This window comes from Vigna radiata, chromosome 9, assembly GCF_000741045.1.
Source record: "Vigna radiata var. radiata cultivar VC1973A chromosome 9, Vradiata_ver6, whole genome shotgun sequence".
NCBI lineage: Eukaryota > Viridiplantae > Streptophyta > Magnoliopsida > Fabales > Fabaceae > Vigna > Vigna radiata.
This window is the reverse complement of record NC_028359.1, coordinates 9,871,560-9,896,948: the sequence shown is the minus strand read 5'-3', so window position 1 is coordinate 9,896,948 and position 25,389 is coordinate 9,871,560. Positions and strand designations below refer to the sequence as shown.

Below are 25,389 nucleotides of genomic sequence, written 5' to 3'. Positions count from 1 at the left end.
CAATCTCTAAACTTCTAATTACGATAGGAATAGCTATTCAACAAGTGACAAATCCAACTTCAACTATATCCTATTCTATTCATTGAACTCAAACCAATGCAAATCAATTCCAAGAACATTTGATCACAAGCAAGCAATCAAGCATATATTAAAATCAAACCAGTTTAGTGCAATACCTGGTTTTGGCGCGGCGGAGAAGAAGGGGCGTGGCAGAGAAGCACTGGTCCGATTGACACTGGTCGCGGAGAAGAAGGGGCACTGGTCGCGGAGGAGAAGTCTGACACCTAGACGATTTGGGCTGGCGTCAATGTGGCGGCGGCGGAGAAGCACTGGTCCGACGGCGACGATGATGATTCGGGAGGCGGACAGAGACGATAATGGACGGAGAAGCAGAGTCCGGACGGAGAAAAGCTTCCAGCGGTGGGGGTTTCGTTTCTGTATTCTGAAAATCGCGTGGAAGAAGAAAACTGTTCAAAGTTTTTTTTTAACTATCAGAAAGAGAATCTGCCGCGGTTCTACACTTAACCGCAGCATAAAAGGGGAATTGGCCGCGGTTCTACACTAAACCGCGACCTATTCATTTAAAAAAAATAAAACAAAATGGCATTTTTGAATTTTTTTTTGAATTATATGCGGCGGTTCAGCGCCCAACCGCGACATATACTCTGAAAATTTTAAAATTTACTCAGACCAGGGAATAGGCCGCGGTTCTCTGGCCAACCGTGGCCTATTCCCCAACGTTCAGAATCCCCTTAACTGCCTCCCAACTGCCTTTTGGGGAATGTTAGCAGGTAGCAAGGGGAATAGGCCGCGGTTGGTCAGAGAACCGCGGCCTATTCCCCCTGCTACCTACTGACATTCCCCATCAGTCAGCCCCTGCAATAAATTGACAGAGGAATAGGCCGCGGTTGGTCAGAGAACCGCGGCCTATTCCCCTGTCAATTTATTGCAGGGGCTGACTGATGGGGAATGTCAGCAGGTAGCAGGGGGAATAGGCCGCGGTTCTCTGACCAACCGCGGCCTATTCCCCTGTTATTAAATTTTTTTTCTGACGTGGAGTCAAAAGGGTTGGTTGACAGGGGAATATGCCGCGGTTATGTGGGGAACCGCGGCATATAAGTTCAATTTATTTACAAAACTGCCACCGCGCAACATTATGTTGCGGTTTCTGATGAACCGTGGCATAATGTGCGCTGTATAATCCTTTTTTTTTACTAGTGCTAGATATTTTGATTTTCATTTTACAAAAGTTAATATATGAATACTTAGATGGGTGTAAAAAAAATAATAGCTTGCGTAATATTTGAGAAAATTTATTCATTTCCCGTTTTTTATTTATCTCTTTTACTTCATCTTCAGTTTGGTTTATTATAAGCTCCATTATCATAAAAATGATTGTATACCATATGACACAATAATGAAAACATAACACAATCATAAATCAAAGTGGTGGATTCAAATTAAAACAATATTAGTACACAGTGATGATGAAGAATTGATATTGATGTGTTCCAATTATATTACAAATTATATAAGTCATTACAAAAAGATAAATAATTTGTTTCACATCAAATTTCCTTCAATTATTTGTTTGGTATTTGGTCTGCCAAGTAAATGTAGAAATGTCCCATAGCTCCAGTACGAAATTTGTTTTCATATATGGATTCCAATGTTAGAATTTCTCCATCTTCAATCTTGATGGAACCGGGTTTAGGATAACAAACTGACATTCCAACTAGGTAACCCTTTTCATTTCCTGCTTCTTTTCCAGTTCCGTATTTTGGATTTGAAGTGCATAAAACCCTTCCATCCTAAGTTAAGCATAATCATAAATATAGAGATTATTCAATAAACTGGTTAATTTCTTATATATATTATCAACAAAACTTATTCCTGATGAATATATGAATTACACAAAACTTAATGCAAGTTTATCTACATGATATAGCTTATATGGGAACAAAAAATATCAAACATTACCTGTCCATATAGAGTAGTATTGACAACACCAGTGTGCATATGAGCAGTGCCATATATAAGATAACCACCTTTTGTCATTGGGATGTTTGCTTTTTTAACATGAGGAAAGTCATTGTCATGATTTCTCGAGATCTTATACTCTGCCTATAGCAAATTGAGGAATTTATTTTACTCACATATAAAAAAAATGTAATTAATACCCTAATAGTTTTCTTTTGAAAATAAATTAGTTTCCAATATTTGCTTATAATTTTTAAAGTATAGTATGTATTGAATAAATCATCTACCTGACAATCATGAATTGGTGTAGAACCATTTGATCTTACACGATCAGTTGAATCAAGTATGTAGAACTTAAGAGGCACTTGGTGTTCATCCCAATCAACCCACCTTATTTTGTATCTTAGGGAAAGCTTTCTTGTTGGGCCACGATAACCATTTCTTAGTTTGCATTGTCCGTTATCTTGACAACAAAAGAGTCCTCCTTTATAATTTTTAGACAACAATTGACCATCAATGCCCATTGTGACATTGTAAAAGTCCTTAGGGAGATTCATAAGCTTACACCTACACTCTGTACAACCTTTTTTATCATGTGTTCCACGTGTGTCAATAACCATGATGCTAAACAACCATTTTTCTTTAAACCCATTCTTTATTTTTGCAGGATTACCTAATTCAACTGCAAAAGGATCTGGAAGATTTGAATATGTTCCTCGTGATTCTCCTCCCAAGCCCCAATAATGTGGAAGCAAAAAACCTTGGCATGTACCATCGTTTCTTTCAAATTCAATACCATTGCTAAGGTCGTGAGATTGTTTAATGTAGTCTGCCATGGTAATGTTTTCAATATATTTTACAGCAAACCAATGGTGAAGGTAAGTTTCATACAAAGGTACTGAATTACCATCTTCATCAACTACTTCAACATCAAAACTCTTGACCCCAATGTGACCCCTTGGAAAGTCAATATCTGATAATGTTTTCACCACAATTTTTCCTGGTCCCACTTCAAATGTTTCAGACAAAAAAGTAGCTGACTTTATATGATTTTCATCAGACTCTAAAACAGCAGAGTGGATTGTGCAGGAAAGCAACATCATCATTGATAATAAAATCATAGCTACTTTAGAGATAGTCCTCATAATAACCTACATAGATATCGTTGCCATTAACGATGAAAATATGTATACAGGATCATTCATTTGATAATCATTTAGATAATTTAAAACATAACAAAAACATGTGAATTGGATAAGATTGAAATCAAAAGGTGAAGCAATAGAACATTGACGATAAAAAGTGCATACCATAAAAGAAAAAGATGATGTGCTGATCGTGGTCATGATTTGTTATTTGATGAAGATGTATGATGGTTTGATGAAGATGTACGATGGTTTAAATTTTAAAGCAAGTAAATTTATACTTATATGAAATTAGTTACTAGTTATATATATAGTGAATTACTATATAATGATATATTTGGCATAACTAAATTTTAAATTAGTGTTAGTTGTCAATTTTTGGTTGGATGTATAAGCTGTTTTAGTAACGTATTTAAACCTAATTTAATATGTATTGACCTAGTTTTACATGTTACAAAACTATTTGGAAACTTTTGTAACTATTTGTAGTTGTGAAACAACTTGATTAACGGTTTGTTTAGGCAAACTTGTCATGGTATCATTTTATTTAGGTTTTTCTTTTTCTTAAATAAAAGTAATTACCTATTATTTTATGATACTAAAGTTTTGGCTTAAATTATGCTTAAAAGATAAAAATAAAAAATATAAATTATAAATTTAACAAAAAGAGGTTTATTCAAATAAACCAATAAGAAAAAGAAAAAAAAACATAATTTTAATTATATATATATATATATATATATATATATATATATATATTCATAGTATTTAATTAGGACATAAAATAATGTTTTTATATGATTTACAAATATTTTACCTACCTCTAAATTTATATAAGTTAAATAGATCTTAAGATTATAATTTAAACCTTGAATATTGAATTGTTGTGGCCTTCAATCATTAACTACTAGAAACAAAGATGTTTATAGTGCAATTATTACTAAGAGCATAACTTAGCTTCTTCTTTTTTTTATAATTAAAATGAACAAGTAATACAACATACAACAATAGAAGGTTCGGTATTTTTTGATGTGCAAGTGCTACAATTTTGATATCACTTGTATCAAATGCTAAAAATTTAAATCCTAAGTTAAAGATAGGTTAGAATTTCAAGTATGAGTCTAAGTCCCACAAAGGGTAGAAATGAGAAAGTGGTGCACCATATAAAGGTGGAGACCAATTAATCCATTGCCTTAAGGTTTTGGATAGAGAGTGGTGTTAATCTCTTATGCAGTTAGGCTTAGATGCCATTAGTGTTGTGTCTCCCTAGTGAAACTTCTCCTTGATAAAACCTAACAAATGTTATCAAAGCCAGGTTCGTCTTAGTGACCTGCTCAATCGTACCTATATCAAAAGTATTTCTTGTAAAGGATTTTAGGTAACCTCTGAATCTTGTGTATTTGATGAATGATTTGAATATATATATATATATATATATATATATATATATATATATTGCTAGTATTCTTATTTTCATTCTTAAAGCTTGCATGTAATAGGGATGTCCATGGCTTGACCTTTGATTCATGGGTATGGGAACGTATCTTGTGTAATCTAGAGCTAAAATAAGAGTCACAGTGGTTCATTGATTCTAGGGATGGAAAATGATTCACTTGTTGTCTTAGGTCCTAGTTCTTAATGCGGGTTTTGCTTGTTAATTAATCAAGGGATTGATAGTTAATAGGTAAAAGCTAGGCTCTTTTACCTAAGGGATTAGGGCTGGAGTAATTTTGTGGATTGAGTTTAGTAATTTGATGAGAGGAGACAAAATTGTGTTTGCACAAGAGTGAATTAGAGAAACCTAACCTTAGCAATGTCAATTCATATTATTTTTAGTCTATTCCATTCTTAAGTGTCTTCAAACACCAAAGTCCAACCTTGTATATTTGAAATTTTATCTTCTTTGTACTTGTTTGTCAATTGAAGTGTTGTTCTTGAGTGTAAATGAGTTGTTAATAATGCAATTAACTAGTATTACATGAGTCTCTTAGGAAACGATACTTGGTCTTACAATTTTATATTACTTGAACGATTTGGTACGCTTGCCAATGAGTTCACAGTTTTGAGTCATGTTCATGTGTTGGAGGCAAATGACAGTCAAATTAGAGAGGACTTAACTTTGGATGTTGGACCGGTGCGAGTGTTGGATGTTCAAATCAAGAAGCTTCTCGCAAAGGTATTAGTAAAATGAAGTTGCTTTAGGATGAAGAAACGTATGAAGCAACTTGGGAGCTTATGTGAATTTTGTATATGGTTATAACAAAGTTAATGTGATAGCTTGATCGGTTTGGTGTGTGACGTGAAGCTTGAGGTTTGGAGTTCAAACCTTGGTAGAGCTTAGGTGTGTATATGTTTTTTATTTTAATTTTTTGTCATGTGTTTCTCGTAATGGATGAGGACGACTTAGGTTCTCTAAACCTGGAAACAGGCTATGGACTAATATAAATAAGATAATAAAGAATTAGGATTTCCAATGTGCAATCAAGGAAATGTCACCAACTAATTAAGGTAGCAAGGTATCACAAATTATGAACGTGTTTTTTCTTCATAAACCAATGTGTTTTCCATTCAAACTTCAGGAGTTGTGCCCTTATCAGCATGCTCCTCATGAGCAAGAGGGGAGAGTGAATTTGGGGCCGACAATGCCACTGCAACTTTCTACGTCACAATAGGAGAGGTCTCACTGACCTTTTGCTTCTTGGCAACTGGAGACATTGTTGCAGGAGCTATCCTGGCAAGCTTAGTTTTTTGTTTCTTCAAAATGAGACACCCGATTTTACTAGATAGTAACACAAATAAAAACCTACAAGCATGGCACTTGAGTTACTTAGATAGTAAAACAAACAGAAGCTCGAATTAGCGGCACCTTAACCTACCTAGACAATACCATCAAGTTAAGGCTGCTTAAGCAGCACTTGAGCCTACCTAAGGTGGTAGCACAAATCATGTTAAACATATGTATGACAAAGCCTACCTAAGACGGTAGCACAAATCAGCACCCAACAAAGCCTACCCAAGCTGATAGTACCTAACAAAGCCTCCCCAAGCTGGTAGCACTAAGCTCGCCAAGTCGACAACATAAAGCAAAGACTATCCTTAGACAATGGCACTCGAATAAACCAATCCATTTACAAACTCTACAAGTCGGTCATAATCTAACCAAGAGACTGGTCGCAATCACCCCTCATAATCAAACTCTCAAGACTAGGCTGACTTATGTACCTACCCAATCCAATAGAATTACTAAAGATCATGACCCATCAAAGCTCATTAAGCCTTCATCTTGGAATAACCCAAAATATTTCTTAGGGGAATATTAACATATTCACTCAATCGTAATTAATCTCGTCAGTTTGATATTATGGTTATTATTTACGGTAAGGCATCACTTTGTTATTATTATCTACTTGCAGAAAAATATTATTTTAATGATATTATTTGATATCACAACATAGGTCAACGACCAATGTTAACCCTATAAATACAACTAGTATTCCTAGCGAATACTCAATCACTCTAATAATCACACTCATACTCAGTACTCTATTCTCATAAATCTTAAAAATCTCTATTGACTTAAGTGTTGGAAAGTCTTTTGTAGGTGGATTTTCCTTCACAATCCAATATTTAGGAGTACACGTCAAGGACTTCAAAATCGCTCATATCTCACCACTTTCCAAAAAGACCTTTCGTTCAAATCCCGAGAAGAACAACATCTAATAATTCCATTTGGAACATATGAGTTTCAATAACCTAATGATTAAAACAATTAACATAAATATTAATAATTAAGTTATTCTTTCTTAAAGAGATAATTTAACCATAATGTTTTATTGTACTATATGACCAACTAGTCCTTAGTTGATCGAGTGGTCAACGCTTCCATCCCTATTCACCCCACAGACCAGATGGTCCCCACCAAAGAGTAAGTAACCGATTGGTCAAATACCTGTTAGTTGATCATGTTACAAATTGAACACGTTTATAGGTAAAGTATATTTATCAACTTTTGGACCGTGATTAAGCCCACCTTAATTAAAAGTCCATTTTGAAATCTATAAATATAAGTGTAATATAAGGAGGTTGGTGATTACATTTATTGTGAATTTAAGACTTTACTGTGCTAGTCAAATGGTCATTACTAACTTGAACATCATAGTGATTTTGACACGTATCCGTAGAATGTTTGATTGTGATCCCAAACCTCGCACCCGAAACATTATTAATCTTAAGATTTAGGTTGACACGTTAATTTTCAATACCTTCATAATCATAAATTTATGTGATCATATAATAATCCTAAATATATGCTAAAATAGGTAATGTAAGTTTGACACTTTATTAACCTTGTAACGTGTAGCTAGTGGAATATATACATCTATAACTTTTAATAAAAGAATTCTTCTTTTCAACATTTAAAAATAACTTTTTTTACATATTTATTATTCACTTTTCCATTATCAATATAAGTTATTTTTTTAATTATTTTATCCTTTACATTTTGTACCTGTTTTTTTATGATTATAATTACTTGTTGATAATGCTAATGTTATAAATTTTATAATATTTATTATTTTAATTATAATTAGAAAACTTAATTTTTTTTATTTATTATCATAAGGTAAAAATGGATATATATATATATATATATATATATATATATATATATGTGTGTGTGTATGTATTTTCACTAATATATATTATAATCAAATTATTAGTATAAATATTTATCATCTTTAATTATGCTTAACTTGTATAAGATAATTATTAATATTTTATTTTTCAATAACGTTTTGTCATACTTAATAAGTCAATCTCACTCCGACCAAGCTGGTTCCAAACCACAAAATAACTTTATGAATACAAAATTTATCTCTTTAAAACCATTGACTAGAGAGTCGTTAATGAATGGATGACAAGTAATTTAAATATAAAAAAAATATTAAATAAAGCAGATTTTGAACACGTGAAATTTATAATAATAATATTATTGACCTACACAACTTTCACGCGTAGATTATCTATTTAATCTTCTACAAAAATTACGAACTCTTAACTTTTTAATATATAGGTGGAAACATCCATGAAGCTATAAGAAGATATTTTCTCTTCACGTTATTGACCAAACACAAATGACAAAATACCTAAGAAGCAAAGTCACGGCACCAAAACGATAAGGAAAATTTTTTTTTAACAACTTTTTTATAATTAGACGATTGTTTTGTGACATTTCAAATATCTTTTTTAAATTAAATTTAAACAGATTAATAAGATAGAGATATGTGTTCTATTATAAAAAGTTTTGTAAAAAAATTATTAAAAAAATTGTTAATATATAATCTAAACTATAAATAATAAATTTTGTAAAAGTTGTTAGGTAAAGAATGCTAAAAGAGAGAGGGGAAATGTATGAAAAATATAAAAAAGAAGATATGTTTGATAAAATAATACATAATCAAAGACTCCAAAAATTGGTTAGGTAGAAGTGAAAGAGATAAAAATAAACAATATCTTGGCTTATAAATTAAGATATGTTGAATTCATCGTGATGTGCCCTAACCCAATGGCTTCAAGTAGAATCTCTTTTCTTTGGGTTATTGTCTTCTTTCTTTGTGTGTTCATTTCTTGTGCTAGGGCAATATCACTGCCTCTAGCTGGTGCTTCTGGCCATGCAAGTAAGTGAAATTCACTGTGTAAATATTATTGAATTTATTTTAAATGGACAAATAAATGGAGAAATAGGTTAAATATATAATTTTTTTTTCTTTTAATAGCTTTCTCGTTTAAAATGACGTCAAAACTTATGAATAATACATATTTATTTGTCTTCATTATTTAATCTTTTTCAGAGTTTTGAATGGACCCATACATTTATCTTAGCTTCAACAACTATATATGTTCTAATCTTGTTTCTTTTACATAAAATTTCAATTTTATGTTTATATTTATGGTGTCTTATATTCACCAATGAATATATATATTTACATGTTAAAGCATTCATTTACAATTATGTTGCATATTTCTTGAAAGGGTTAAATATGTATTTAGTTCCTATACTTTGGGGCGATTTTGGTTTTAGTCCCTCCTTCAAATTACGGTACAATTTAGTCCTTCAACTTTAGAAAACTCTGGTTTTAGTCCTTTTTATCAAAATTTTTTTAACTTTATTTGCTGTTTCAAGCACGTTTCATTATAGCATTTGGATTGTTTACCCTGTTTGACACATTTTTGCTTCAATGTTAACTGAGAAACGCGTTTGAAATAACAAATAAAGTTAAAAAAATTTGGTAAAAAAAGACTAAAACCAGAGTTTTCTAAAGTTAAAGGACTAAATTGTATCTTAGTTTGAAAGAGAGACTAAAACCAAAATCGCCCCAAAGTATAGAAACTAAAAACATATTTAACCCTTCTTAAAATTTATAGTCAATTAGGATTTTCTCTACGTACTCAGAATGAAAAAATAATCGCAAATTAAAAATAAAAATAACTAAAAACACGTTAGTGCTTTAAATTTAATCTAATAGACTAAACATGTATTTTTTTTTTTAAATGTCAGAAACTAAAATAATTTTTAATTCATTTAATAAAAACCGAATTATCAAGATATATGAATTTCAAGAACTAAAAATATATGACGAATGAAAATAAATTGTTGATTATGTTTATAGGTTCATATGAAAAAGTTCAGTCCAGAAGGCTACTTGGTCAAGGACCAAACAGATACCCTGCAGCTCCTTGTTGTCACAATTATCATGTATGATGTTGTTCTGATGCAGTTCGAAGAATATAAGTGCAAGAAAACATGAATTATATATATCAAGCTTCTTTGTAACTACTTCAAATTAATGTTGTGTTTTATTTTACGTTTATATTAGTGTGTGGAATAATGTTTAAGGTATTTATGATCTCTAATCTTGTTTAAGTGAAAAAAAATTATATCCGTGTTAAGTATTCAAGTGTGAAATTAAATTAAAAAAAAAAAATTGTTGTTTCGATATTCTAGTATCTTGTTCCCTTCATTTCAATCTACCATTACCCTACATACTATTACAACGTACTCATGTCATTTACATTATCCCCTTCTTCCCCTGTGTGCTTTTGTTGGTTCATGTTGTTGTTGTTATGAACCATTTTGTTTCTAGTCAACATCTTTCCAACATTCCACATTTACATTATGTATTCGAGCTCCATATTTTTAATAAGAGTTGCATAGAAATATGCACACAAGGATTTATACTAATTTGCTTCACAACTTAAGATTATATCTCTTAAATAATCTATTTAAGAAGTTTCACTAATCAAATTCTTTACTAGTATAAGTATCAACCTTTTCAAGTTATAACGAGTTTAACCCTCTCGAGAAAGCATGAGTATAAACATTTTCAAGTTACAATGAGTTTAACCTCTTCAAGTATCTTTTCAATCTCCACATAGGATAAAGAACTCTTTGACACATAAGAAAACACTAGAAGGGGGTGGGGTTTGTATAGTGTTCTAAAACTTTTTTTGCAAAATAGCATTTAATGGCTTTTGAAAGAGTTAGACAGTCTACAATAGTTGTTAGAGGCTTCTGTATTTAAAAAACGTTTAGGAAAATGTTTTTAAGGTAAAGTAATAACAAATGTATTTTTATACTGGCTCGCTCCAACTGATTAGATCGTTGAACTCAATTGAGATAAACATCAAGTGTTTTAATTCACTTCTGAATTTACAAAACAACCAAAAAGATTTTTCAAACAAGATATAGATTTGATAACTCTTTGAGACAGAATAATACAAAGCAAATATGAAAGACTTGTAAATATTTTCTCTTTAAACAAAAGCGCTAAATGAGGCTTATTCTTGGTTTAGGCATAACATCTCCTGGATATGTCTTAACTTTTTCTCTTAGTGTTGTAAACCTATTCATAATGTATGACCTAATCCATTTTTAAAAATGCATTATGCTCCATTAGTGCATTTTAAAAACTTTTAATGAAAATAACTTCATCCCCAATTTGAATTTGAAAGTCTTATTCATATAATCCGCTCTATACTTTGGAAACTTCCCCCTTTTCAACTGAAGCTTTAACTACTCCCTCAACCACATTTCCCTCTTCATGTTCCTCATGAACATAAGGTTGTTCCTCACCAACATAAGCCTCTTCCTCAGCCATTTCCAAGTTTTTCCTCACCACCATAAGCCTCTTCCTCAACCATTTACACCTCTTCTACATCCACATTAACCTCTTCTTGTTCCTCACCAATATAAGTCTCTTCATCAACCATTTCCACCTCTTCTACGTCCACATTAACCTCTTCCAATTACTCACCAACATAAGCCTCTTCTTCAACCATTTCGACCTCTACTACATCCACATTAACCTCTTCCTGTTCCTCAGCACCATAAGGCTCTTCCTCAACCATTTCGACCTCTTCTAATCTATATTAACCTCTTCTTGTTCCTCAGCACCATAAAGCTCTTTCTTAGCCATTTGGACCTCTTCCTCATGCACATTAACCTCTTCCTCCATCTTGTGTATGTGTCCTTCACCATAGTAAGAAACTTACCTTCAACTGCCTCACTACGAACATATTGCACATAGATTTCAACCTATTCGTTATTTTCCTCTAAGTAAATTGTTTTCCTGTCATCACTCAGTATTCTCAAATTGTTCATCAACTTTTGTTTGGACTCCTTCCACCATAGCTTGAACTCTGCATCATATTTGAATTCTTTAACAATTCTCGCTGCTTCAAAATACGACCAACGATCGGGATAAACTCCTTTTATAACGTGTACCTCTCCTCCAACATATTCTAGTCCCTTATTGTTAACGAACTTCCCCATGTGGTGCAAACACATGTCGAAAATCATTTCTACACCTACATTGTAACATCAACATTTTACGCCCAAATAACACCAACGCTAAACGAAAAACAAAACCAAAAAGTTACCTTCCTTGCTTACGCATTTCTTTCACAGCGACTGCAACGACCACCGCAACCACACCAAACATCGCTACCACATCAAATAACCTAATTTTTCTTCGACTAAAACTAATTTTGCTTGATTGATTGAAAATAACTAAAGAACCTTAATTTTTCAAGTAATGAACTCCTATTATGAGTTTTATAAAAAAAAATAAACGTGACCCACATAAAAACTGACATCATACACAATACACCGTTAACCACCTCAAAGAAAATTTAACGCCATTTTTTTCAAAAACTAAAAATTAAAATTTCCTAAAAAAAATTAAAGTGAAGCAATCTTTTGAAGAATGACAAAACCCAAAATCACGTAATACTTTGAAAAACTAAAAATATATTTAACTTTAAATAATTTCGCCATCGTGTGAGAATCCTTGTGGCATACCTCCGTGTTTGGAGATGTCGATATTTGCTGCACGCATGCACACGCGCAGAAGTTCCACTTACGTGTTTATTTTTATTTTATGTTCACATTTTAATTATAAAAATGCTATATTTTTCCTAATCCGTCTACATTTCAAACATTTTCAAAATACATTGAGGTATTGATTGGTTGGAATCCACTCCATCTCAAACCCAAATTAAATTAATTAAATTTGATGACAATTAATTCAGTTATTAAATTATGACTGACATATTTGATGAACTAGTCAAAATGTATAAATTTTCCATTATTTTTATGCGTAAAATTTGATGGTATGATAATGTTTTTTTATAATTTTTGTCATTTAGTTTCTATAAGATACTTACAACCAAATATGCTACTTTTACATCTTTTAATAATATATTTATGAGTGTATTTTTAACAAAACAAAGCATTTTTTTTCTTTTGTATAATAAAATTTTATATGTTTACCCAATAAAAGACCTAATATGGAAATAAAAACTAGAAAATAAAAATAAAAGTAAACTCCATATAAATATTTTCAGTTTGGAAAGAAAAACATCAAGAAAAATCTAGGTAGCTTTACATGGCACTTGATGCATCTTCTAACAACTGTAACACTTGCTTATAACACAATTTGAATTAATTTCTCAAAATACATTTAGAAAACAAAATAAGGAAATAAATTAAATAAAACCTCTCCATAAATTGAAATAAACTTCTTCTCCTCAATTTGATTTAACAAAAACTCTATTCATTTTACTTTTCTTTCTCTGCCATGTTGGTTTTCAAGTAGAAATAATAGAAGACTTTGAATTTTCTGCTTAGTTTTTTGTACTATCCCTTTCCCTTCGATGTTGTGTCTTCAAATTCAAAATATATGGATTGACACAGATTTTGTGTTTTTAATATAAAACACTAGTGAATTTTGAAGAATTGACAAAGAAACAACGTCAAAAAAACCCAACAAAGAATTTGGATGTCATGACTCTAATATTATGTTTAAAAGTGAATTTTAAGTTTAACTTAATCTCACAGAACCGATTTGTAGGATGAGGTTTAGACTTACTTATATATTCTAAATTAACTTTATCTCTAATCGATATGGTACTTTCAACAGTTTCTTAGCAATCATTTTGTCCCCATAATTATGGAACACACTTCAAAGGAGGTCCATTGTGAATTATTAATTTCATTTCTTAAACTCATTTTACCACACAATATGAATCTACTCAATAAATCTAAAGAAAAATGTTGCTCCTATAGGGTAGAAGGGATTATATAGCCTATACCAAACATGCATCCATAGCACCAAGTCTAAGAATCATTGTTGTAAAGTTAAAGATTCCATCACACTGACATATGTGATAGAAACTACTAACTCGGTTTCCATCACACATATCAGTGTACTAGAGGGAAAACAAAGAAATCAGATTAAGATAATGATTAGAAAGAAGTAACTCAACTATATCTACACCATGATTGATGATCTTACACTGATTTTTCAATATCAATAGCACACAACTGAATCTAGATCCTCAGACCTACATACACCACTAACATTTATTTTAGGACGACAAAGTAAGAGATATATAATTACACAGTAAAATATAATACTAATGACAAATACTATACCTTTCAATAACTTCATTCCCGAGCTACAATGAGTTCCTCCATGTTATCAGCATCACCATTATCAGTAGGTACCAATATCTCATCATCTGTTGTGAAATTGTATCTAGCCCCAATGGCTCTTAAAAACTGATACACTTCAAACATGGTTGGCCTCTCCTTTGGAGTTGGCAGAACACAGTTGCATGCAATCTTCAGAAATTGGAAAAGCTCACTGTCAACATCCTTGCTGACTAATGATTCATCAATGGCATCATGGAGTTTTCCATTGTTTGTTAGCTCTGTGATCCATTCTACCAGATTTCCTTTAAAAGTTTCTGGAGCTTTAGCCACATTGGTGGGTCTTTCACCAGTCACCAACTCAAGAAGAACAGTCCCAAAGCTATAAACATCCCCCTTGGGTGTAGCAACCAAAGTTCTTGTGTACTCAGGAGCAACATAACCCAAATCACCAAACTCCCCATTTACAAAAGTACTCAAATGAGTATCAATTGGGTTCATCAGTCTGGCAAGGCCGAAATCAGAAATTTTTGGCTCAAATTCTGCGTCCAACAAGATGCACTTTGAGCTTATGTTTCGGTGGATGATTCGGGGGTTGCAGCTATGATGAAGCCATGCTAACCCTTTGGCTGCTCCAATTGCAATTTTGAGTCTTGTAGTCCAGTCAAGGGTGCTCACACCATCTGCAGGATGGAGTTGGTCATGGAGATTGCCATTTGGCATGTTTTTATAGACCAAAAGCCTCTCTTTTTTGGCCATGCAAAAGCCTAAAAGAGGAACAAGATTGCGATGTTTGACAGTCCCTAGTGTACCCATCTCAGACATGAATTCCTTTTCAGTGTACTGAGATTCCTGTAATCTCTTAACCATAAGTGTTGTTCCATCACCAAGCACAGCTTTGTAAACAGTTCCTGTTCTTCCTGACCCAATGATATTGGTATTACTGAAGTTGTTAGTAGCCTTCATGAGATCAATCAACTTCATTTTTGAGATTGATTTCTCAAACATAGAAACCTGATATCCGATTCAGTATAGTTAGACTTAGACATATTCTCACAAGAGTTCCAATAGTATGTTAATCATATGAACAGAGCTCTGTAAATCTTACACAATTAAATTTTCAGAAAGTATATCCCACATTTTCTGGAGCAAATGTATCATTTATCATTTTGATTTAGAAAAAACAAAGATATATATTTCTCTGTTTGGCATTGCACTATGCAAAAAATGTTTTTCCAATTAATATACACAAAGTACTTGAGGAAACATAATATTTTTTAAGAAAATAGTTCACTGGAAACTTGAAAGAATTTAACCAAAAAGGGATTTTTTTAACAATACGGTTCCCACAGAAAGCATTTGAAACAATTATCTAGTGCTACAAAACACAACTGTATCTACAGGAAAAATGAATAGTTCTGTAATGGTATATGCCATGTGCAATGCAAACAATTTAGCTTGCCTTAATTTGTTTAGTTCCTTTTAGACTTCTTGCCCATTTGTTTCCTTCAGGGTCCTCTTCCTTCTTCTTGAAAGAAACACGTCGCACGAAGAAGAACATTCCAACAGCCAATCCTAATGCTGCCAGAGTCACCCCACCTGCAGCAGCTCCAGCAATAACAGCCATGTTACTCTTAGAATTCTTGGCTTGGCAAGACCCCAATCCATTACCTCCACACAGGCCTTGATTATTTGCATAATTCACTGAAACTGCAGAGCTAAAGCTTGGAACTTGCCCCGTCAAAAGATTGTTAGACACAGAAAAGGTCTTGAGCCGTGAGAGAATACCAAATTGTAGAGGAATTTGACCAGTGAGTCTGTTCTGATCAAGTCTGAGGCTATTGAGAAAGGTGCAATTTGAAAGAGTCACCGGAATTGCCCCAGAAAATTCATTTGAAGAAAGGTCAAGAGAGGTCACATATGGTACAAGAGTAGATATATCTCCCGGAATGGTTCCAGAGAGTTTGTTAATTGAAAGGTCTAACCCAGTTAAGCTAGAGCAATTTTGAATGGCACGAGGAAACTGGCCCTTGAGTCCCATATTTGACAGTTTGAGATTCAAGACCTTGTTCTCATCAGGGTGCCAACACTCAACCCCAATAAACCTACATATGAACCCTTCAGTTTTGTTGTTGAAATCCCAAGAAAACTTCAAATAGTTATTGGGGTCTTCAAGGGTATCTTTTATAGTTTTTAAGCAGAAGATATCAGTATCAGTTCCATAGTTCATGCCACAACTAACCAGCAACAAGAAACTAACAACATGGTAACTGAAAATCCGGCTATACAGCACCATCTTCACCAAGATCCTAAACACAAGCCAAGAGAAAGTAATGCAGACACCTCACCAAGATGGCTATACAATCTAAGCAACGGCAAAGCATACAAACCCCATAGCAATACTACCCTTCCATGAACAGCCTGAAAAATGCAGAAAACACAGTTAAGCATCTCACACAAACCAAGTCAAATATCAAAAGGTAAACAAAATCAATAGTAAGGACAAAATCTGGAATTTTTCATAATATGTATCAACTCCCTAATTACCTATTTTTTTGACCCTTTTGGACGGAGTTTGCTTTTGTATATTTTCTTGCATAGGTTTGATTAGGTCCCCGTGTTTTGGTATTTGTTTTTCTTCTTTGTATGTAGTTTTTCATTTGATGGCATATAATTGATGGACTTTGAGTGTCAGTTTTGCTAAGATGCCAAAATTCATAGCGATGCCTAACATAAGCTTTTAAAAATAAAAAAATAAAGGGCAAAACCTGGATTCGGTTCTTTATGAACTTTTGGTGTTGTTCTTCAATCAGAATTGGAATGTTTACAATGCAATCCACATGATAAAAGGTTTGAACTAAAGATGAACATAGAATTTCGGGGAAAACCAGCAATTATGATTGAAAAGCATCACCAAAAACACCGTATCTATGTTGTGTCCTAAAATATGAAAAGTACCAAAAAAACATATCACAACTTCTCACCGCAACTGACTACAAGCCACTTAGATTGTTATCCAATCCAAGCCACAGCACCACATATAAACTCCATAGCACTACAACCCTCTCAAGAACACTTACTGAAAACCAACTGAAAAGGAAACAAAAGAACACACCTCAGCAGTGCACACAAAAACTCACACTCTAGCAAAAACGTATGCAAGTATTACACCAAAATTCACACTCTAGCAAAGCAAGAAAATTGACAGAGGAAGAAACCCAGAAGAGTTCATTCAACATACAAATGAGAAAAAACAAATTTTGCAGAAGTACTCAAATACCCACCTGGGTCTTCTGACAACCCAATTCAGGAAACCCCAAGAACCTTGCCGGAAACTCTACTCTGACCAAGAAACCACACACACTAAGTAAACAGCAGAAAATGAAAAGCAGAAAAATTTGCACATAAAAGTGAACAAAGAAGCTACCTTTCAGTGTTCTGATGATAGTGTAGAAGTGAATGGGAGAGAGAAAAAACAGAGTGGAACGGGTCAAAGAAGGGAAAGCCAACAATTTCCAAGCTAAAGAGGTGAAGACTTGGACCATACAAAAGCCAAGACTTGTGAAAAGTGCTTCCCTCACTTGCTGTAACTCCCCATTGTGGAAAATTAAGGGTCTTGCTATTATTGGACAAAAGAAAGAAAAAAATTCAGACACCTCTGGAAAGAAAGAACAGATATTTTTTCATTCTTTAATATTTCAGTTCTAAAATGGTAAATTTCCAACTGAAAAATCATATCTTTATTAAGATGCAGGAAGGAACATGTTTGTTTATGTTTCTAAATTTGTTTTAATATAATTTCTGATAAAAAAAATTCTATTTTTAATTCTTAAAACAGTATTTCAAGAATTCTGCTGATTAAAAAGATACTTTATAAAATGCAATTAATCTAATACTATTTTTCATATTTTTTCTACATACAGTTTTGCATGTGGCAATAATAAAAAGTAAAAAAGTGTGTCATAAATTTTTGTATAGGTAATTGAATGTGTCATAAATTTATTGGTTGATATATTTATTATTTTTCTCTTTTATGCTTTTCAGGTGTTAATATGTCAAAAGTATCTATCAAACATTTTCCATGATATTTTATGGCGTTTAAGATCAACGAAGATGACAAAAATTTTATACAATAAAGTAGTGTAATATTGATGCAACTTTTTGTTTGAAGATTGATGCCAACAGCTTAATGAAATTGCATTAGTTTCTATTCATGGAGGATATATAAATAAATATCCTACGAGATTATTAATTATTTGATCGTGTTTACTTATTAGTATGATGTGAAATAATTAAATGTATTAAGTGTACTTATAGTGATAATTTATATAATAATATCTAAATTTAGCTCATAAAAATATTCAATAAATAAAGTATTTGTTACAATTTCTTTTAATTACTAAAAAAATTAAGAAAATGTCAATTAGTCTTTTTCAAGTAATGCTTGGTTAAGAAACAAATTAACAATCATATGACTCGATTTATATCGTTTTAGTTAACATCCTCGAGAGTTATCAAATAGAAAAATATAAAGTTGTCAGTGTTCATCATGAGTTAGTCACTTATTTATCAGTGAGTCAGAAAAATTCGAACTCGATCCGACTCATCACAGGTTGGTGGGTAAACGAGTTAGCTCACTAGTTCACTTAATTACAATTTTTTAAAAAAAGAATATATATATATGTATATATATATATATATATATATATATATATATATATATATATATATATATATATATATATATATATATATAAACTTTCTATAATTCAAATCTAAACAAATTTCACTTCCAAATTTCATTCCTAAACAGGTGTTTAATATTAATTTTGAAAATAAAGAACTTAAATAATTTTTTCAAGCAAAAAAAAATAATAAATATTTTTTATAAAATTAAAATTAAATTTTATAAAATAAAATTAGGTAGGTGGGTTGGTTGGTCAATCCAGCCCATCACGGGTTCAATCCACATGAGCTGAGTTTAAATGAGTCGGATTGAAATCTGACCCGCATAAGATGGGTGTTACTCCCTCTACCACCACATAGTGCTTTCTGCACCTTCCCATTCCCTTTTTACACTTTAATAATATTTAAAGGAATATGAATATGCGTTGATTCTTAAACGGATGTCAATATCCGTGAACGAATATCAACCTTCGTTTAAGGACAAATGGAGGTCGATATTTGTTCACAGATATTGACATCCGTTTAAGAAAATTCTTATTTGAAAGAAGTGGATGCCTTTTTCTACAAATCCAAGTATATAAAAATTATCTACTGTCCTTTTTCATGTGGCTTTGTCCATGGTGTATCCCTTTATGTTTACTTTGCTACATTGATTCATAGCTCCATTCAATAAATGTGAACAATTATCTCATTGTTATTCCTAAGTGCTAGCAGCAATGGTTTTATGCATGCAACTAGGAGAAAGGGTGAATGAAGATGGTGAGGTTGAATAACACCGACTTTAAACAAAGTAAAACAACTTAAAAAGTCTGGAAGATGATGACGTTGAGTTCACTAGCCAAATTAGCATGCTTGCCCTTAAGGGCCTCCATTATATCTTTTGTAGCATCAAAAGCACTGACAGTTGAAGCCACAAAACCTAAAGCACCAACAGCACATCTTAAAGTGTTTTGACCACCTTCATTGAGGTTTATAGAACCTTGCTGCAAAGGTTGGTCATTTCCATTGTGTATGTTGCTTTCTACACTTGTAGACCTTTCAGGTTCTTGCCTATGTGAGTTTCCACCATCATGAGATCCAATTCCATCCACAGGCTAGGAGCTTTGGTGAGCTTGAATATCAGTTGGCAAGTTACTTCCCCTGGACCCTGTACTATTGCATTTCCATCAGCTAACCCACTGAGAGAACCAGTACTAGTACCAGAAACACTTTGTTGTGTTCTTCATTGAGCCATTGCAAATCCTACCAAGTTCAGATTTATTTGCAACATCATGTCTTTCCAGTAAGTATGTGCTCAACCAATAATACAAAGCCTGAAATTCAGGAGAAGAAACGGATCTAGAGGTAAGAGTTAGGGGTGGGACAAACGAATCTGGAGAAGTGAGAGTTGGGAGAGTTGAGAGGTGGGGCTGCGTAGGGATTTAGGTTTAAAAAAAGTAATTAAATATGGTTAAGGTAAAAAAAAAGATATTTTTGTAATTAAAAAATTTTGGAGAGGTTTAGGGAGGTGGAGGGAGCATCAGGTGGTGAAGGGAGCAGCGTCTGCATAAAATAAAGGTTTAAACCCTTTAGTTGTCCCTATTTATGTGAGGTTTTTCCATTTTGATCCCCTTCTTCTTAACATTTTCAATTGAGTCCTTATAAGTGCTAATTTGAATCAATTAAGTCTCTACCGCTAAATTTATTTAACGGAGGTTAAGTTTGTGCACATGTGGGAAGTTGATGTGTCTATTTTTTAAGATGTGGCATGATGAGAGTTGAAACGTGGCATGGTGAGACATGAAATTTGGTAAAATGTAATAATTTAATATTTATATGGGTAAATGGAGAAAAATTATCTTCCCCAACAGCAGAAACCATTCTCAATGGAGAAAAATCCAGTAGGGGAACTCTTTTGCCTGAAGAAATTAAAGCAATTCTTGGCACCCATTTTAGATTGAAGAGGATTCTTAGAGACCATGGAATTCATGACATAAAAAAAGCCACCAAAAGCATTGTCAGAAACACTGGAAGAACCATTTAACATTCTGATAAAATTGATCCGCCCATAAATTCTTTATCCTAAACAAACCCAGCAACCCCATTTAACATTTAAATCAAATCCCATCAAAGTCCTGTCACTGCAATTGCAGTTATTCAAGATTCGAAAGAGTTGGGAACAATGGACCTCAATGCCCCACTAAGGGATGAAACAATTCCTCTGCAACAGGAGGAGCAACCATCACAGGCGGCTCCACCACAGTAGTAGCCACCTCTGCCACACCTGCCATAGAGAGAGAGAAAGGAGAGAAAAATGGTGTTTGTGATATTATCGTGTGGTTGAACTTATACCAATCTCCAATGAGGACAATGTAATCATTAGTGGGATCGTCGAAAGGGACTGGAATTCTTGGTCTACTCAAAATCCTAATACCCCCACTAAGGGATGAAACAATTCCTCTGTTTTATGGTCTTGAATTTAGTTATGAACAATCTGAACAAGTGTTTTAACAAGACACATGAGGGCAACAGATTTGTAAATCGAGTAGGCAGTAGCAGAACTCAATTTTCTTCAGTGAACTGATTCATCATTTAGTTTGTTGTTGTGCATCAGTGACTGATAAATGATAAGAATGGATATTGATTTTGTTGTTGGATTGTTGATGATGAGATTGGTGAACTTGTCCACGTGTCCCGAGGCTTTCAGAACGACTTCGGGAGTGACGTAGGGGCAATCCAGAATGAGAGGACGTTCGATTTCACGGCACAGCCGAGAGGACCATAGTCGAAGAGGCTGGCAACGCTGTGGTAAATCTTGAATGACGGGATGTAGAACAAACGTCGCTCCAGGGTGTTCACCACAGCCTGCCTGAACGCCTCGCGGGTGTCGGAACCGTCGATGAGGGAGCGCTCGATGGACATTTTCTCCAAGTTGAGCACATTTAGGGTTTCGATGGCAGCGTCAATTTTCGTCTTGGGGACACCCGCTGCCTTGAGAGCGTGGATGACATTCCCTGCGCCTCGACGGCAACGTGCTTGTCAGCAAGGGATTTGCGGAGGGAGTCATTGGTGGTGGCATGGTAGAAGATGATAGAGAGAAGGCAAATGTGAAAGTGGATGGAATTGGAATTTGAAGAAGGTGGCGGTGAAGCGAAGGTGGTGACGACGAGATTGAATGCTTCACATCGACTTGACGACACTAGGGTTTGCTCACGGCGGCTAGGGTTTCACTCTTGAGAGAAATTAGGTTTGTGTCGTTTGAAAAGATGACTCTGACATATCAGGAGTGATATGGCAAAAACTGGCCACGTCATCCTCCCACCTATTCAAAAACTTAACTTTGTTAACTAAATTTAACGGCAGGGACTTAATTGATTCAAATTAGTACTTATAAGGACTCAATTGGAGATTCTAATAAAAAAAGGATCAAAATGGGAAAACCCCACATAATAGAAACAACTAAAAGGTTTAAACTTAAAATAAATACAATTTTTTCAAACTTAATCCGACCCGAATCCGTGATAGACCGGATTGGCCTGCAAGTTGTAACCCATTAATATAACACTAACGTGACCATGTTAACGAATTAATTTGTAATTTATTTAAAATATTTAAATATTGGAATTGAGGATAAAAACCACGTCATTCAGATAACATCTGTACCAACAAATTTTTGGGTAAAAGGTGGCTGTGGTTCATGTTGGGTGAGGTTTTGGTGTGGTTAATATGTGGTTGTGAGGAACACCCTTTTGGATTTTCATGCTAAATGTGGAGACTTGAAGGACGCAACTGAACCTTTTTATGATTCAGATAAATGGGTGTGGTTGCTTTGTCTGCACTCATTGCTGAACCTTTTTGAGTGTTGCACAAAAACTGTTTGATGAAATGTCGAATAAAGAGTTGGTACCACAGAATGTGATGATCACAAGATACACAAAAGCATGTGGAGATTCAGTATGAGGATCCTATGAGGGATGTTAGTTGGAATGGAAAATGCATTGATCGGTGGTTATATGGTTATTATGCTTGGTGGCTTGAAGGAGGTGTCGGAGTTGGGAAGTGTTTGATTTATTGCCTCCATGAACATTGAACTTAATATGCTATTGTTTGAAGATTCTGTTTAGTGCTTGCAAATTTCATGCAGTTGTGGAATTGGCAAAATGAGCAGCGGCGATCAGAGTGGAAACTGTGTGTTGTTTTCAAAGAAAGAAAAACAATAGACTTTAAAAAGAAGAATAATAATATCTCACAAATTTCAAGAAACTTTAGTAAAGACAAAATGTTTAATTTTGAAGAAACTTTATTTATATAAAACTTATGGTGACTATCACTGTATATTATCACATGTCAGTTTAGACTGATATCTTAAAACACACAAATTATCACATTTTAAAGAAATTAAGACCCATGTAATTTTTATTGCAAAGTTTATATCTATTGATCATTTTATTTTATTCAAAACCCTAAATCATAAATCTAACTAATGGTTGTATCCTATGCTTTTGTGATACTCTGTCATGAACTTAATGAGAAACTTTAAAAGAACTTAAAAAGTTTTAAAAAGAAATAAGAACTTAAAAAGAACACCCAAAAACACATTATGTTAAAAGTTTTAGGTTAAAAATACTCATGTTGGTTGTGCTCAACAAAAGACAATTATGTAATCTCTTTCAAATAACTCATTTCTAAAAAAAATAAAAATCAATAACAACGGTATAAATAAAGGACATCATACTTGTTTCACTCGAAAATGAATATATTCATGTAGACTTGTCCTTGATAAGGAAATTGTTGTGCATTTTACTCAACATACAATTATGTAATTTCTTCCTAATGAATATTCTTCTATAAAAAAATCATTCATTAATTATATAGAGTCACTAATTCATAATATCATAACAATAACAATGATATAAATAAAGTTTATCACAAATATTTAATTTAAGAGTGAATGCGTTTATGTAGATTCGTCTTTGAAAAGAAGTGATTGAGAATTCAAATCTAAGTCTAAGTTTCATATTAAGTACAAATATAAAATTAAATATTACAACTTTAATATTTGGATTGAAAGTGATGTTCTTATTTATTTAAAGAAAAATGATATTTTAACACCATTTTTTGACACTATTTTGACACTGTACACGTGTCAAAATATGGTTGGACGATTTCAAATTAAAAAAACAAACTTTGGTTTTTCTCTTCCAAATATACTCCTACCTCAACTTTTTTAATTTGAAATCGTCCAATCACATTTTGACACGTGTGCAATGTCAAAATGGTGTCAAAAAATGGTGTTAAAATATCATCTTCCTTATTTAAATTAGACTCAAATTGTAATTTCTTCCAATTAAATTCCCCCTATAATATCTTATAGGTATATATGTTTGAAGAAATTTCTGATAACTTGGAAGAAGTTTATTGTGAACATATATATATATATATATATATATATATATGGATTTATCTTGAATGAGCAGTTTCAATTGTTGGGGCAAGGCTTCAACGAAGGTCCACACAACCCTTCATTATTTGAATAGTTTACCACAACATGACCATTGGTAAAGTTTGGAACTGGTCCCATCAATGAATTGTTGGAAACAGTAAAAATCCTGAGCCGTGGCAGAAGGGCCAATTGCTGAGGAATCTGACCACTCAGATGATTCTGATCAAGTTTAATGGTGTTGATGTAGGTGCAATTTGCAAGACTCAAAGGTATAGCCCCAGAAAACTGATTTGAAGATAGATCAAGAGATGTAATAAATGGTACAAGAGTGGCAATATTTTCTGGAATGCTTCCACTGAGATTGTTTCCTGAAAGATCTAACCCTGTTAAGCTTGTGCAGTTTCCAATGCCATGAGGTAAGGGACCTCTCAGACTCATGCGTGAAAGTTTGAGATTCAAGACCTTGTTCTCATCAGGGTGCCAACATTCAACACCATTGAAGTTGCAGATAAAGCCTTCAGTTTTGTTGCTGAAGTTCCAAGATTGCAGATGCTTGTGAGGATCTTCTAAGGAATCTTTGATGCTTTTCAAGCAGAATATGTCAGTGTCTGTTCCATAGGTCTTTCCACAAATGATAAAAAACAAAAGGGTCACAGAAAGAGTGAAAATTTGGCTACCCTTAACCATCTTCACCAACAGTAATCACCTGAGAAACATTGACATGAAACAAAAATGGTATCAAATTTCAACGTTGTTGTGTGCAATGGCGTAAGCTTTTAAAATCACCCGACGAAAAAGAAATATGCTTTTAGTGAATTTGGTTATGGGTTCCTCTAGATTTTTCAGTTGGGTTTTGATTTCTCTAAAAAAAATTATCTTTTTGATCTTCTGACTGTGTGATAATCACTGTTTTTCTTATTAAAGGGGTTTGAACATTTCATAAACATTATTGAACAATGTTTCGTACTAAGAGTAGTGGAATTCTACATTATTAAATGGCTTTTTTAATACTAAAAGGGGTGGAATTCAAAAATTTGAAGGAAGGAGAACAAAAAGATTCAAATTTTACTAGGCTTAAAGTTCAAAATTTTTAAGAGAATTAAAACATATACATATACATAATATATATATATATATATATATATATATATATATATATATATATA

At 33.1% G+C, this 25,389-nt stretch overlaps 3 protein-coding genes across 8 annotated transcripts; all 3 read right to left on the bottom strand.

Annotated features, from left to right (window-relative positions):
* Nucleotides 1-1,583: 1,583 nt before the first annotated feature.
* Nucleotides 1,584-3,361, bottom strand: LOC106773976. The gene is made up of 4 exons (XM_014660749.2): nt 3,291-3,361; nt 2,268-3,131; nt 1,981-2,124; nt 1,584-1,811 (listed from the first exon to the last, which is right to left on the bottom strand). Exons 1-4 carry the CDS (start codon nt 3,324-3,326, stop codon nt 1,584-1,586), a joined length of 1,272 nt encoding a protein of 423 aa, XP_014516235.2. The 5' UTR covers nt 3,327-3,361.
* Nucleotides 3,362-13,912: 10,551 nt separating this feature from the next.
* LOC106774230 (probably inactive leucine-rich repeat receptor-like protein kinase At5g48380) lies at nt 13,913-17,777 on the bottom strand. 6 transcript variants are annotated; one of them, XM_014661152.2, is made up of 5 exons: nt 17,543-17,777; nt 17,400-17,457; nt 17,100-17,205; nt 15,578-16,536; nt 13,913-15,129 (listed from the first exon to the last, which is right to left on the bottom strand). In XM_014661152.2, the coding sequence occupies exons 4-5, from the start codon at nt 16,409-16,411 to the stop codon at nt 14,131-14,133; spliced, it is 1,833 nt and encodes a 610-aa protein (XP_014516638.1). In that variant the 5' UTR covers nt 16,412-16,536; nt 17,100-17,205; nt 17,400-17,457; nt 17,543-17,777; the 3' UTR covers nt 13,913-14,130. The 6 variants fall into 6 exon arrangements, with proteins under 6 accessions (XP_014516638.1, XP_014516635.1, XP_014516639.1 ...); XM_014661149.2 differs by having other exon boundaries at nt 17,400-17,452; XM_014661153.2 differs by lacking the exon at nt 17,100-17,205.
* A 6,482-nt stretch (nt 17,778-24,259) lies between these two features.
* On the bottom strand, nt 24,260-24,910 carry LOC106773284 (probably inactive leucine-rich repeat receptor-like protein kinase At5g48380). Its single transcript, XM_014659990.1, has one exon. It carries the CDS (start codon nt 24,908-24,910, stop codon nt 24,260-24,262), a length of 651 nt encoding a protein of 216 aa, XP_014515476.1.
* Nucleotides 24,911-25,389: the final 479 nt, after the last annotated feature.